Genomic DNA, 15738 nt, shown 5'->3' on the forward strand with positions numbered 1-15738 from the left:
ATTACACAAGGGACCAAATATTTGTCACAGATTTTTAAAGACACATTCAAGCCATAAGGTAAAAGTCAAAAAAGGTTAAATTTGACATGTATCACCACTTTATTACAAAGAAGTAAATTCTACAAGCCTCTACTGATTTGACATGGCTAAGCCCAAGTGTAAAGAAAACCTTCAACCATGCAACCATCCCTCTCATTATTCTGTGTCACGTAGGAGCCCTCAGCATTCAAAAAAGGGCCCTTAACCATAGGCATTAGGGCTCTAGCAAGATTGGGAAGGAGTAACATTTTTCAGAGCCTATACTTCTCAACCTTCATTGCAAGATCATCTTTCCTTGCACCCACCACCTTCTCAACCACCCTTCCTTGTTTAACCAGAATAAAAGTTGGCATTGCTTGTATTTCCCATTCATCAGCAACATCCTGCAAAGCCAAATCAAACCACACTTCAATGAAAGTAAAGCCTCAAAACCCTCCTTTTTTAAATAAATTAGAAGCTTCAAGTTGGTTTTATTATTATTACCGTCATTATCATCATCATCATCATCATTAGTACTATATTTTTTGGGTAGTTCAATGGTAAGTATTGAGCTTGAGATGTAGCATTGCTTGACGTTAACTGCTAACCACTCAAGCCCAATCCCAATTCCTAAATATGGGAAGCAGTAGTAAGCATAACAATATTAATAGATCTAGGCATACCATAAGTTCATCCACATCAAGCTTCACAAACTCAACATCAGGAAATTTGGTAGCAAGTTCCTTATAGAAGGGCTCCATGACTCGACAGGGTCCGCACCATGCTGCGCCAAAATCAATCACTATCTGTTTTAAATCCAAAAGCCAAGGGTGAGATCACTCATAATGAAGCAAATAGACAATTACATAAATATATATATATACATATAGAATAATCCATTATGCAAATTTTCATAAAATCTACATATACAGCTCGGCCTCCGAGAATTGGCTCACAAGCCAACACAATGACAATTTAGTTAGTTTACTTAGAGGAAATTACCAGTTTCTTAGAGCTCTTAGTAGTCTCAAAATAAGCCCTCCATTCGGACGATTTGTGGAAAGTGAGAACAGGTTTGGGGCCCTGTTTTTTAAGGAAGGCAACAGGATTCGAGTCCTGTCTTTTTGGGTACGCAACATGATAGGAGTTTTGTCCAAAGGCATGGTTTCTGGATACCTCAGCACCCATTTCTTTTGAGTGAAATTTTTGTGGGGGATTGGAGATGGACAAATGAAAACAAGTACTAAATGTTAATCTTGTGTTAAGGTTCTCAGTAAACTCTGGCTTTTATAGATTGAGGAAAGAATAATTTGGTGGGGGTTCACTTTACTTTTCATGAGAGGGGATTAACGGTTTGAATTGCAAGGCATCCACTTTTGTTTTAGTGCTGGACGCCATGATTAGATTGTGCTGATTCTGCTAATCTTTTCTATAAAAACATTAAAGTAAGCCTTCTTAGCCCTTGGTTTTAAGTTTCAACACTTTTGGGGAACTAAGCTGATTTATGCCTTGGAAATATGACCAGTTATCAGTGTGCGCTGAGAACCTCTTGTTGTGATCAGTTTCCTGTAGCCTTTGCGCCTCTAGATTCTTTCAGGATGCGGTAATGGCTCATATACCGCTAAATGTTATGTGGATGCACATGGTTTTCATATTGGGGAAACGATCAGGTGTTTTGATAATTTGAACTTCAATTTGCTTTCTTTCAGACAACATGCTTTCATAAAATAAAAAAATTAGACCCATATACTAAAAGGTTTGAGGAAACAACAAAACTCTTAAACATATTTTGAAGATAAATTGATTTGCCTTTGGCTTTTTGGGTACTTGAGCAGTAGGAATTAAGCTTGAGACGTGCCCCATCTCTCCACATTAATCTAAGGATTGGGCCTATTTGGATGGCAATTCATTTTATCAAAAATAGACTATTTTATCTAAAATTAATATGTTCTTCATAATATTATTTTGTTAGCTATTTGATACATATCATTTATTACGTGTAAGTTGTTTAGTTCTTGTTAGGCTTTGCAATGAGTGTAGCCGAGCTCGATTAGTCTAGCCCTAAAACCATGAGTTGCCCAAGGTACATGCCCAAGCCAGACCAGACCAATAAGGCCAATGCCCAACCCGATCTTGTGTTTCCCCTTATTTTTTCTTTCTTTTTTCTTGAGAATATAATGGGCCAAGGCCCTTTCTAGTGAGCCTGGCCAGGCCATGGCAGAACCTATGCGGACCCAAGCTAGACTCGAGCCACAGCTGGCCAGGCCTAGCCCTGGCCCATTGTCAACCCTATGTTATTGTTTGGATGGAGAGCTCTTTTTATTAGCTCTCTACACTAAACAAATAGTGCCAAACAGGATAAAGTTATACAAAATGAAGTAAAAACAACTTTTCAAAAAACTAAATTCATACGTGAAATTACCTATAAATTTAGAGCTCTTTTTATTAGCTCTCTACACTAGACAAATAGTTGCAAACAGGATAAAGTTATACAGAATAAAGTATAAACAACTTTTCAAAAACATATATTCATATGTGAAATTACCTATAAGTTTATTTCAGTTGATTAGATGATAGAAGCTAGCAGCATATAACATCACCATGACTAATTTTATCGAAGGATTCATTTTATTGAAGCAATAAATTATTGGAGGTAACAATCCAAGCATGCCCTAGACTATCATTAGTCTTGTCAACCAAGTTCTACTTTCTTGGCTGCGTTATCTTTCAGTACATGCTCAATGTTTTCATTTGTTTTCCTTCACCACCCAAGTGAAGAAAAATGGAACGAACACATGCGAATCATCGTTGAAGGAATGTATTTCCGATAAAACGGATCGTGTATTTGCCATCATTTGATCCATTCCCCTTACCAGCACAAAAATTTTATCCTCCTCTCCCTAAAGAGAAATGAGTGCCATTACAGTTGATCCCATGCATCACAGAGGAATGTTCACATACAAAGGAAAGAGAAAAAGAAAAGTCACAAGTTGACATCTCGATTGTTCTCTTGATTGTTTTGTGTTTTCCAAAAGATTCCCACTGCATTACTGCAAAAGATACATGGCACATATACTATGCTCCCTCGGGAGCATAGTCTATTTGCTTCTAGTCCGACCTGCTTGGGGGGGTGGGAATCACTTTAGAATTACTAGATGATTATTCTTAAAAAAATAAAAATTCAAATTTAAGTTTTTATAACACTTAGATCTCACCATCTAAAAATTGTATGGTCCCTATCCAATCTCGAGGAATTATTTTTTTCAAGTGCATAGAAAGTACAAATAGGATTTTTTTTTCATTTAGGTTAATCTATAGGTTGAAGAGGTTACAACCCCAAAATTGAGTTCTTAAAATTAATTCTAGGAGGGGATTACCCATGGGAGTAAATGAACATTCTACTCCCGTGGGAATAGAATACCCTTTGGCAAAAATATGTGTTACCATGTAACAGTTAGATATACACAAATGCAAAAGGCCCCATACACTTTTAAGGATCAGTTATATACAAATCATGTATATACAGTGGCATATATTTGCATTATGGGTATGAATCAATCTAAGTAGATCACTTCTTAAAAGTCTAAATTTTGAAACAAAAAGAAGGTGGACCTCCTTTGGAGGCCTCCATTACACAGTTGAGCATCACAAAATAAAACTATATCACACATAATACACTGTACCAGCCTCTATACGGGACATACAAGGAACATTAAGAGTGAAAGCAGGCGCTCTGCAATTCCTCCTCAAAAATGCATAAACAAAGTCGATTGCAATTTTCTTCAACAAATTGGAATCCTTCTTTGCTTGTATGCATGAATTCTCCAAAATATACACCACCCCAACCTCCTTAGCCTGCGAAAGCTCCACGAGCTCCTTCTCCACCATCGCATCAACTGGCTCACACCCTTTAGGCAACTCGAACCTCACCCTCCTCTTTCTCCTCCTCAAAATCTCTACTCCATTATCCTCATCCCCTAACTCTTTACTCTCACTCATCACCATCTTTACTGTGGAATCCCCACTCGCTGCACATGCGCATACTAAAGCCGCCTCCTCTAACTCAGCCTCTTTCCACATGAATTCGGCTATATTCAGTACCAGTTGGTTCTCAAAATCTTCATCCTCTAGGATTATGTCTGTGTATCCATATCTTACTATACATCTGAACATTTTATAGTCTTTTGTGCCTATCCTACTAATCAAATAACGTTGAGTAGTGGGAACAGTCGGAACATGTATGGATCTTAGACAAACAACAACTAGGACCTTATGAAAAGCAGGGAGGTTGGTCATGAAGTGGGCGAAAATCGGGGGCACATCATCAGGCAGCTCTGTGTAAATAAGGCCAATTCCAGGCACTCTTACTATGCCAAGGCTCGGCCCGAGGCCTAATAATGTTTCCATTGGGACCTTGTTATGGAGGTCGAATTCATATTTTTTCGATTTGCCATAGTGCCACACGTACATTAGTACAAGGAAAATGGAGGAGAGAAGGAGAGTGAACCAGCCACCTTGAGGAACCTTCATGAGTGAAGCAAAGAGGTAGAGGAGTTCAATCGATCCAAAGAACAAGAGAAAGGCCATGGCTACGCAAAATGGCTTCTTCCATGATGCCTTGATCACAATTGCCATTAAGCAGGTCGTGATAAACATGATGCTAATGACTGATATGCCTATTTGGATATATAAAAACTCCTATTAGTCAAATGAAAGATATAATTTTATTTATTAAAAAGGGAAATATATTAAAATATACCTAATTTATCAGCTATAACCATCACATAGAAATCAGACAGCCAAGGGAGTGTCATTTCTCCATACAAAATATGAGATATATTTTCTTAGACTTTGAGCATTGTCCATGGCTAAGGGCGATTGTGGATCTAGCCATGGACAACCTGAACCGCCTGATACATATCTGATGGTTAGGGGTGGTTGTGACCTTCTTATACCAAATGTAAACGGTCTTATTGTATATTTCTCCTAAAAATAAAATCCAGTTTAATAACATGATTAAAGAAAAAGATTCAAAGTTAATTTATACCATATGCATGGCCTATAGAGAGAGTGTCTTGGAAGCCAAGAGTGACAGCAAGACATAGGAGCATGAGGATCCAGTTCACCTCAGGGATGTAAATCTGACCGTAGATGAGCTTTGATGTGTGAACCACCCTCACCCTTGGGAAACAGTCAAGGGCTGCACATTGTTGCACCACTGAGAAGGTGGCAGAAATCACAGCTTGTGATCCAACTACTGAGGCTAGGGTCGCCGTCAAGAAAGCCGGCCAAAACACACTCTCTACATCGAATCAAAAAGCCCTCTCATATAAAGTACACAAAATGCATGGCAAAAGTATGTTATACATTATACATAGTATGTGTCTGGTTTATTATACACAAAGGGTCATCTACTGCCCACTGATGATGGTAAACGGAGATATGCACCAGTTTATTGTTGGAGGGAGAGAGAACAGAGAGGTAAGTGGTATTTCAAAATACCGTGCTTTTTGAAATACGTAACCATTCAAAAAAAAATTCAGTCATGTGTATTCGATAAATCCCCACCATCCATCATTGGCCATGATGAATCCATATGGCCATTTGTATATGGTATTTGATACATCATATTAAGAAAATATGGTATAAGTTTGATATTTTGAGGTTCTTTTGAATTTTCATGAAATGCTCAATGGCAACACAGGGGATCCGAGTTCCCAAATGTCATGAGCAATTAGATATTTGGATATATCCTAAGCTTTTAGCAATTATACACCAGTTGATCAGTTGGGTTTGCCAAGAAATTGCATAAAGTTTGGTGACAACAACTGGTAAATAAAGTTGGTTTGCAACAAATTGCATCTAGCAGCAAGGGTTGATTGTGTTCTTTTTGTAAAAAAATAACAGTTTTACAGTATACAATCCCACAAAATAAGACTTTGTATGACAAGTGGGAAAGAGCTTCGAAACTTTTGTTTTTCTTTTAGAGCATTTGTATGTGCACACACATAGATGAGTGTGTGAGAGAGAGACATTACCAGGAATAGAGTTGTAAAAGCTCATATGAATGGATTCTGGGTGCTTAGTGAGAAATGCAGCTTCACCCATGTAAGCCAAAACCAAACATGGGTAAACCAAACCCAGAAAGGCCACCTGCATTGAAAATCAGAAGGAAAGCTCACTCAAATCCCAAAATTTAAAAACGAAAAAAAAGGTCCGCCCTATAACGATAAAAAATGCTCCTTACTTTGATAGAAAACCGTGAAAAATGCCCTAAATCTGCATGCATGGCCTCGGCACCTGAAAGCATCAAGAACATTTAGATACAAACAAAACTATATACTATGTTTGCAAATTTTCTAAGATTTCATTTTCCCTGACTGTGGTTGCTTTAATCAGATGTTAATATATGAGTATGGTAACATTTATCCATGGTTTTGGATAGAAGATGTTCTCATTAGTGTTTTGCGTAAACATCCTTTACTTTAGAAACAAACAGATATTCCATGTAACATTAACAAATATTCATTAACATAGAATTTGGGAGAATCTAGAATATAGTTAACCAGCACGTTAACGAATCGATTATGATAAATAAGACCGCATATGACCCTTGATATAGCAGAATGACGGAATAAGATTTTATGTAACGGACCTCAAATAGTTGAAAAACAAGTTAGGATGTGATATGAGAGCGATAAAGGTTAAAAAAAAAGTTTTAAATGGTATCCAAATACAACATAACTGATGACTAGATCTCAATTAAAATTAGCAAAGAGAGAAGGGTATACCTGATATACAAAGAAGTATGCCTCCAAGAGAAACCACGCCATCTTTGCCAGTCATTCTAAGGAAATGGAACATGTAGCAAGGAGAGATAGCCCTAAGAACCCTAGGGTTCCAGGAAACCACATTGTAAAGGCCAATTGCTCCAATGCTTAGAAGCCATAGTATAACCACTGGTGCGAACATGAATGCAACCTTTCGAGTTCCAAAATGCTGGAGAGCAAAAAGGCCAACTAACACCAAGCATGCTATGGCTAGCACCAAGCCTGAGAAAACCACCAATTCTAGTTATGTTTTGAAAACCACAAAAAACAGTTCTAATTATAATTCAAAAAGTATGGAAAAATTTTAACCCCTTTCTATTTCCAATGTTTCAATCAAGTTTGAGTCTTGGTTTGGGATTTCAAATTGTCATCACTTATTATTGTTCAGGGTTTGGATCCAACTAGCACAAAAATAAGGAAGGTTCTCTTCCATGGGTTTGGGTGCCATAAGTACTTTTGGGTTAGGTACTGGGAAGGGATTTTATATTAGGAAACTATTTACTTTGGTTATAAGGAGGTCACAATTACTTCCAACCATTAGATGTCAAATTGGATGGCTTGGTTGTAGCATGAAGTTTAAGAAACTCTTTTTTGAGTCTAATCAATGGTACTCTTACAACTAATTGATTTAAAATCTGATAGACATGAATGATAGGACTTCCTTGTACCAAAAAATAATCTTCTTATATATATTTTCTGGATAAAAAAGTAAAATGTCAATGCGGAATAGGGAGTCTCTTCAAGAGACAAGATTGTGGCCATGACATCGTTTACTTTTGGTGCAAGAAAGTCATGATAGCTCTTAGCTATTAAGTATAAAATCGGGTAGTTAGAAATGTGTCATTTCTCAGTGTAAAATTAAAAAAAGAAAAATCAAATATTAAGCATAATTTGTGGCACAATCTCAATTATTCATTTTTAGATTTGACTGCTAGAGATGATTGTGATTTCATATTAATTATAAAAAAAAAAGCTAAGTTTCCGTATACTTCTACTTAAAAAATACCCTTTGTGAATGATAAACAAAATTTAACAAAATATAAAATAAAATACAAAACCACGTTTATATATCCAAGAGAACGACCTACCCTCGTGTAGATTGGCCTTTACTCTGATGCCTGATACGGCTGAAAGCACTGCGCAAATCAAACACCATAAGAATGACTATATTCCTTTCAGTTAAATGCCAAATTGCGATATCCCTCCAGTCTAAATGTCTAAGAATATTTTGAAATAGTTTATTTGTTCAAAAATATATATTTTTTGAAATAGTTTCAGAAAATTAATTCCAAACCTAGACTAAGACTCAACTAATTTTCACATTTTTTATTTTTAGATTAATGCTTTTAGGGATTGTACATTATAAGAAAGTGTTCGCAAACTCAGCCAGTTCAACCCGGAACCGGTTGGTTTAGATTAATGCTTTTAGGGATGTTATATTATAAGGCAGTGTTCGCAAGCTCAGCCAGTTCAACTCGGAACCGGTTGGTTAGATTGGAACGGTACTGGCCGGTTTCGTTTTGATCAGTTTTGGTGATTGGGCTGGTTATTTAAAAAAAAATTCAAAACATTTAAATAAAATCCCAAAAATAAGGGATTTGTTTATACTACATTTATTTTGGCAAAGATTGGAAAGTGTTTTGGCAATGAATATTTATTTTTACATTTTCTCCTTCTTTTTTAAAAAAAATTAAAAAACACATACCCCCAAGCAGAAAACGATTTTTTAAAATCTAATTTTTTTAGTAATTTTCAACTTCTTTTTTATGTGTTTTGTTTAATCGTGCTTTAAATATACTTCTCATATTTTTTAGATTTCCTTGTATTTTTTAACAATTTTTTAACCGTCTACGACTTGCTAGATTAAGCCGGTTGAACTGGCCGATTCGATTTTTTGAATACTCTATAAGGTCAATCACTTTAAGGAGGTCCCAATCACTTTATTCATAAAGGTAAACTATGATTGGAGTGTGTCACAAAGCTCTATAAATTTTATTTTGAATTTTGTGTCCAACAAATAGTACCCCTCAATCACTTAATTTCACACATACCATTTAATAATGATTGTCACCCTCTTCCACCAAAAATAACTAATCTATGTCGTATACTTTTCCTTTTGTCTATTGTATTTAGATTAAAACTAGATTGTTCTTTTTAAAGGAACCGTTTGGAGTAAGTACACTAGGATTAGTTGATGGAAAGGGCATATTTAGGACAAAAAAAAGAAAACAGACTAATTTGAAACGATCAACAATTATACGAAAAATTTCAACAATCTATTGCTCTAATTCATTCATAGAAGCAAGGCATCATTCACAAACTTGTAGATAAAAATTTATATCAATGCTATGGAATGATTGCACCAAAAAACTAATGTCAAAGATTCATTGCTATTTTGGAAGATCAAATTATGCCTTTTGAGAATATTTTTAGTTTTAAAAAATGGGATTCTTTCATTCGATGCGAAAAGGTTTACTTGAAGGGAATTTACATTGGTCGGGTCCTCAACATATTTAATGGATACACTAATGTGGTTGACTTCAAATCCTAGCAACGTTGGTGAGAAAGGGGAGTGTAATGTTATCGGTCTACTCAAAACTGATCTAACTACAAGTTGAACAGGTTAGATTATATTTTTAAAATATATAAAAAATATAAATAATGGTTTAAAATATATAATACATTTAAAACTTGTCCAGTGTTGTTTGCCTGGTTGAATTGCTCAAAATTGGCCAGTCGAACCTACCATACCAGTCAAGTGTTGATTTTAAAAAAAAATTTATGAAGCTTGATTTTATTTTAAACCAAACCGACCAAAGCATTGATCGGCAATCCAAATAGCCAGTCAATCCGGTATTGATAATTGTGGTATCGATAACAAATAGGAGCAGAAAAGTTCATGGAAAAAAAGCTAGGACAAGAGGTCTTACCCACAAATTTTGCTATTTATAATCCCACCATTCCTCGAACTATTGCGGCCTTTCAACAAGTGCCTATCATAAAAAAGCTAACTCCCTAATCTATTTTAAAAAAACGGATAGGGGACTATTTTCCCCACCAAATTACCCAAAAAAACAAAAAAAAAACCTATCATGGGTGACTATGAGGGTGAAAATACATATCTTTTCCCCACCAAATTACCCAAAAGAAAAAAAAAAAAACCTATCATGGGTGACCATGAGGGTGAAAATACATATCTTTTCCCCACCAAATTACCCAAAAAAAAAAAAAAAAAACCTATCATGGGTGACCATGAGGGTGAAAATACATATCAAAAAGTTGGTTTCCAAATAAATGCAGATGCCATTTTATAGCATTTTTAACTCTTTGTTAGGTAGAAAGAAGGGCATTGCTTTACTTATTCTATGGTCATTGTACATTTTCTACAATTTAAATATGCTACCTTATGCAATACACATGCCCACATCTAGTGTGCATATGATAATACATAACAAAAAAAAAGAGACTACAGGTGGACCTCACCCGTCAAACATTCTAGACTAATTGCATGATGTAAACTATAGGCTTTTTTTTTTTTTTGGGTAACTATGTAGCCATTTTTTTTTTGTCAACCGAAAATGACATAAACAATTTATATGATGAAAAATTATAATGCCATATCTTTGGTTGGCGTGAATATATTTCCCCATAAAAAACATTATTTCATATGGTTTGGTATGGATATTTTTACACCTATTAACTGCGAAAAGATGCATTGCAACTAATTAGTATAAAAATATTCCCACACCTAACTATTTGAAAAAATTCTTTAACACAAGCAAAATAAACATTATTTGATGTAAAAAACCATCTAAGAAGGGGAAGGCGAAAACCATAAAAATACATACCAGATATAGCTGGTGTGAGTACTCCATCAACGATCACCATTCCAGTGCCAAGCATGACAATTAGTAAGACACTTACTCTTGCCCAAGCATGTCTCTCAAAGAAGCTTTTGTCCACTCCACCCCTAAAATGGGGCTTAACTGAGTCCTTGGGTACCCTTAAATTTGCATTCTTGCATAGCAAAGAATACAAAGCAAAGAGCCCCCCTACAAACAATAAGAGAAGGGCTCATTTCTCTACTTTGAATGTTACATGGGTTGTATAATATATGCCATGTTAGGGAAAATTAACTCTTTTTATTGCGAATTTTGAAATACATGGAAGGAAGCATTTGGATGCCTGGTGAATTTTGAAATACATGGGAGGAAGCATGTGGATGCCTTAGAGAGAGCCTTGAAATCCTTGGTTTCAAGTTTCAAAGTTAAACCAGCCTAATAATTGTGGACATATTGCGTGAGGCCATTTATTTTTTTGGGTGAAATTAAATGAAGAGATGTCGTAGTTATTACTATTGAATTTTAATGAATTTTCCCTAGTTATTACTATTGAAGTTGGCAACGGGTATCGTCTGGGCTGACCTGAGCACACCCCTTTGTCCATAGAATTGGCTTGGGCCTAGACCTAGGCAAAGCGGCCCTAGACGGCTGAAGGGGCCCAGGCGTAGGCCCAATCCAAGACGGGCCTAATAGATTTAAAGGGAGAAAAACACATGGCTGGGGTGGCTAGGTCAATCCTACTGTGGCCCTAGACTAGACCTGGCCCTTCGACTATGGTGGCTCGTCCGCCCTCTAAACAGATTTTCGGGAAGGCCTACCTTTGAATTACAAAGACAAGTCTAAGATATCTAGGCGCGGTCCTAGATAGGTTTGGAATGCACACACCCAGCAAATAAATAAGAAAAAATATACAATGAGTTTTTTTAGTTTTTGATATAAGGATGTTATAATCATCATTGACAGCTAAATTTGAATTTGGGTTGTTGAGTACATATCATTGTTTAGGCATAAGGTCCAATAAAACTTATTGTGAAACACTTCTATCTATAAATTTTATTTCTAATAGCTAAAAATAATTATAATTTTTTTTACCAAAAATAAAAAATACCATAACATACAATCCCAATAAATAAACTCTCGAGACCAAATATCTTTTCAAGATGCCTCTTGTCTGCCTTCAAAAAACATCGTCATCCAAACAAGCCTGATACAAGTGTAAACTCACAAAAGAGCTTTGAACCTATTCCCGTGTAATGTTTTTTTGCTAAATGGTAAAATATTATAAAAAAAAAATTTCCTATTCCCAAGTATATTTCTCTCTCTTCTTTCTTGTTTTGTTTGCGTAGGGTAGGTTCTCCCAATCTAGAGAAGGTGGTGTCCTACGACCCCTACCCAAAAATTGTGGGTCCACCTACCGCATTTGGACGGGTTTGAAGATCACTCAAAAAGCACTATACCCACTTTTTCTTTTTCTTTTTCTTTGGTTTCCTAGAGTGTACCATGCACCGGTTTTAAACATCACATGGTACACCATGGGGATATCAACCTCCAGTCCCATTGAGAAAGGTGAAGATTATTCACAATCTCCAGTGGCCACATTCACCCAGGGGTGCTAATCTACACCTACCATCACCGTAAATCGACAGTCTATATCATAGGTTTCTCTATTTACCATACACGAGTGGTGTATGGAACACTATCCATCAAGTATCTATATCGTACGTAGTACTATTTACAATACACTAGTGGTGTGTGGAACACTATGGATTGAGTAATTGTGTTTAGGATAATCTTATTTATGAACATATCCTTATCCATTCTACCCCTGCTAAGATTAAGTTTTCTCTGACCTTCGCCTTCGTCGTCTGCATTGAGCACAAAGAAGACATACTTGAGGAGGGGGATGAGAGAGAAAGTCCAAAGAATGAAGCTTAGCATCCCCAAAATCTCTTCTTCTTCCATGTCCACCCCACCTCGCAACCTCGATAAGCTGCTGCTGTACACATACAATGGAGAAATGCTCATGTCTCCATACACAACCCCTACGCTTTGGTATGCCAGCATAGCTATCGATCTCAGCGAGCTCCAGCTGCTCATCAAATTGTTAGTGTTCGAGAGTCCGATTTCGAGATCCATGGTGCAATGAGTTTCAGAACTTGTTCTCTTGGTACTGGGGAATTGGCTTAGAGAGACAGAGAGAGAGGGAGAAACTGGTGCAGAGAGAGGGGATTTGGCTGAGGTTTGAGTGTGGTGTTATATATACTTTACATACAAGAGAGAGATAGAGAGAGGTGGAGGAGTGATAGTATTTGGATGAGGTTACAGTGTCATATCATGCATTAGTCATATATAATAAGAGCGATTGGGGGAGGAGTGAGAAAGTTCCAGATGAACTTAACATGATAAATCAATTTTACCTGAGAAAGTAACGAAGAGAGAGAGAGTTACGTTTGATGATTAATAATATCTTTAAAAAAAAAAAAAAAGAGTTACGTTTGATGATTAATAATATCTTTAAACAAAAAAAAAAAAAAAAAAGAGTTACGTTCGATCATGTTACAGTGTGATAGTAAATTGGAAACCGACGATGCGTTGAATGGGTTGGCATTATTGTTGAATATTGCGTTGGGCGGTCCCACTATCATCTATGTCCTTTTCCTATCCTGTTTCTTCGGATCTTTTAGAAGCCCATACAACCAAAGTTCGCCGTAATGACAACACTACCCTAGCCATTATATTAAGGGAATACGAATAGGACCCGGTTTCTATCCAGCCAAGCCCCCACATGTAGGAATGCGAGCCTATTAATAAATCTAATTTTGAGATGGATTTTTTGACTTAATTTTTAAAGACATGTCATTTTAACATGGAGACCATGAATATTAAAATATAAATAAATTTTAAAAACTATAAATAATAATTCTAGTAAAAAAAAATTTGGATTGTTAGTTTCTATTATTTTTAGATGGAACACCTACTTGCATCCATCTTAAAGATTGATGCTTTACAGTTTTTTAACCGTGTATGTAGACATGCGGTCTAGCCCATGACTAGTAAAAAAAATTTTAAAATTATAAATAATAATTCTAGTAAAAAAAATTTGGACCGTTAGTTTCCATTGTTTTTAGATGGAACACCTACTTGCAGCCATCTTAAAGATTGATGCTTTACAATTTTTGGACCGTGTATGTAGTCGTACGGTCCAGCCCACATGAAACAATTTTCCACATGAAAATATCTAGGGAAGTTATCAATAGGAAAAGTTTATATAAGGTTGCACCCTTATATTATAGAAGTAAGGTGGAGTTAAAAAATCCAATAAAAGAAGCATGTCACAAATTTAAAAAACTAAATTTAAAAAACTTTCTACTTGATCATATTGACCATGAGATCTATGGATATAAAAAAATAAAAAAAATAAACTAATCAACTAAAAAAAAGAGAAAAACGCAGGATGGCCAAACTGGGATGGCCCTCATCCAAGTCATGTTTGGCCCTGTTGGGCCACATTTTTGTGGCCCAAGCACTAGTTTTGAGGGCCATCGCTGGGCTGACTAGCCCATCTTGGGCGTACACTACCGTACTACCATACACATGTTACGCCAGAATCCATATAATGGAATCAACCATCCATTCTCAACGGCGACGGACACAAACCCTTAATCCCGCACAAAAGTAGGCATGGATCATCTAAGTTGTCACTAGTTGAAAACTAGCATCCGAGGGTTCATGCTGTTTGCTTATGCGATAGAATCCATGCTTATGCATATGCAATAACATATACATGATGTGCATGGTAATTTTCCCTTGAAATCTTTTATGCCGAACAAACATTTTGGTAAGTGGATTAGCTTAAATTTTTAATGGAATATGAGTTTTTTAAATTGAATACTTCACTTTTCAATCACGTTTTTTTATCAAGAACAGGATCCTAACCCTAACAAAATTTCATAGAGTCCTGGGCCCGTCCTAGGCCGAAAATAGATATATACAGGCTGGCCCGACGTTGAGTTAATAGCCTCACAGTTGTGGGCCTAAAGCCAGGCCCACCGAATGCCCTGCAATCGGCCAGGGCTAATTATCGACCCTGATTATATGGGGCTATAACTCGGGTAGGGTTCGCCCTGCACCATGATTAGCTCGAGTTTTCTCAAATCTTGGCTTGGAATATTTATGTAGAGCTAGACACGAGTTTAGTCCTCGGGCTTAACATCGGGGCTCAATCCCAACCCGAAAACTCATGGGCTGGGAGCCGCTGTAATCATGAGCTTTAGTGTTCATAGGAGTTTATAACCATTAAGTCCCATTTTTAAAGTAGCAAAAATGGTCTCCAAGCGTAAGGAAATTGATATTTAAGAAAAGGATTGTCTACAAAGAGACAATTTGTCTTTATTTTTTGTACATGGAGGTCACATCATTTTTGTTCTTTGAAACGTTGTGTCGGTTCAGTGGTACTCTTACAACTATCAATTTTGAAATTTAAGGGACAGAAATGATTGTGACCTCTATGTACAAAAGATAAACGGTCTCTTTGTAAATACTTCCTTATTCGGTTATTCCTAAATGATGCATAAAAGAAACTAAAATATAATTTAATTTCACAATTCAAAAAAATTTGAGATTAGAATTAAGGTGAAGGGTGTCATAACAATGATGTCTTGAGTTCCATTCTAACTATGAGTAGAAGACCCCTTTACCACTAATCTATCCATAAATAAATAAAATAAACCTAGAAATTCTTAGGAATGGGGTTGGGGCATCGCTGGGGAGGGGGTGGGACACGAATGCCTCAATATACCATCTTACCCTTCATTTTCACAGTTATCAATTTCTGAAAAAATAAAAAATAAAATTCAAAACTCCATAGCACCAGTATATCTGTTAAGGGTGAGGTTTGTATAGAGCCGAGGCTTTAAATAATCAAATTAGAGCCCACCTCCAAATTGTGTCGAGAAATGTGGTTTTTATATTGGAAATCTTTGTCATAGCCTTAAAATATATTTTCATCTTTAATTATACAATTTAAAGCTTTAAAAATAGTGTATATC

The 15738-nt window shown here is 36.2% G+C and overlaps 2 protein-coding genes across 4 annotated transcripts; both read right to left on the reverse strand.

The window, feature by feature from the left end:
- Window positions 1–75: 75 nt before the first annotated feature.
- On the reverse strand, window positions 76–1276 carry LOC18429445 (thioredoxin H-type). The gene is made up of 3 exons (XM_006838731.4): window positions 1021–1276; window positions 702–824; window positions 76–422 (listed from the first exon to the last, which is right to left on the reverse strand). Exons 1-3 carry the CDS (start codon window positions 1204–1206, stop codon window positions 291–293), a joined length of 441 nt encoding a protein of 146 aa, XP_006838794.1. The 5' UTR covers window positions 1207–1276; the 3' UTR covers window positions 76–290.
- A 2205-nt stretch (window positions 1277–3481) lies between these two features.
- LOC18429447 (potassium transporter 7) lies at window positions 3482–13262 on the reverse strand. Of its 3 annotated transcripts, none has more exons than XM_006838733.4 (8): window positions 12541–13262; window positions 10697–10900; window positions 7937–7984; window positions 6810–7070; window positions 6266–6318; window positions 6057–6171; window positions 5066–5320; window positions 3482–4694 (listed from the first exon to the last, which is right to left on the reverse strand). In XM_006838733.4, exons 1-8 carry the CDS (start codon window positions 12824–12826, stop codon window positions 3682–3684), a joined length of 2235 nt encoding a protein of 744 aa, XP_006838796.3. In that variant the 5' UTR covers window positions 12827–13262; the 3' UTR covers window positions 3482–3681. The 3 variants fall into 3 exon arrangements, with proteins under 3 accessions (XP_006838796.3, XP_020520097.1, XP_088717587.1); XM_020664438.2 differs by lacking the exon at window positions 12541–13262 and adding an exon at window positions 11509–11591; XM_088861461.1 differs by lacking the exon at window positions 7937–7984 and having other exon boundaries at window positions 12541–13170.
- Between the last annotated feature and the right edge of the window lie 2476 nt (window positions 13263–15738).

This window comes from Amborella trichopoda, chromosome 3, assembly GCF_054954075.1.
Source record: "Amborella trichopoda isolate Santa Cruz 75 chromosome 3, AtrichopodaSantaCruz75HAP2 v2.0, whole genome shotgun sequence".
Lineage (NCBI taxonomy): Eukaryota > Viridiplantae > Streptophyta > Magnoliopsida > Amborellales > Amborellaceae > Amborella > Amborella trichopoda.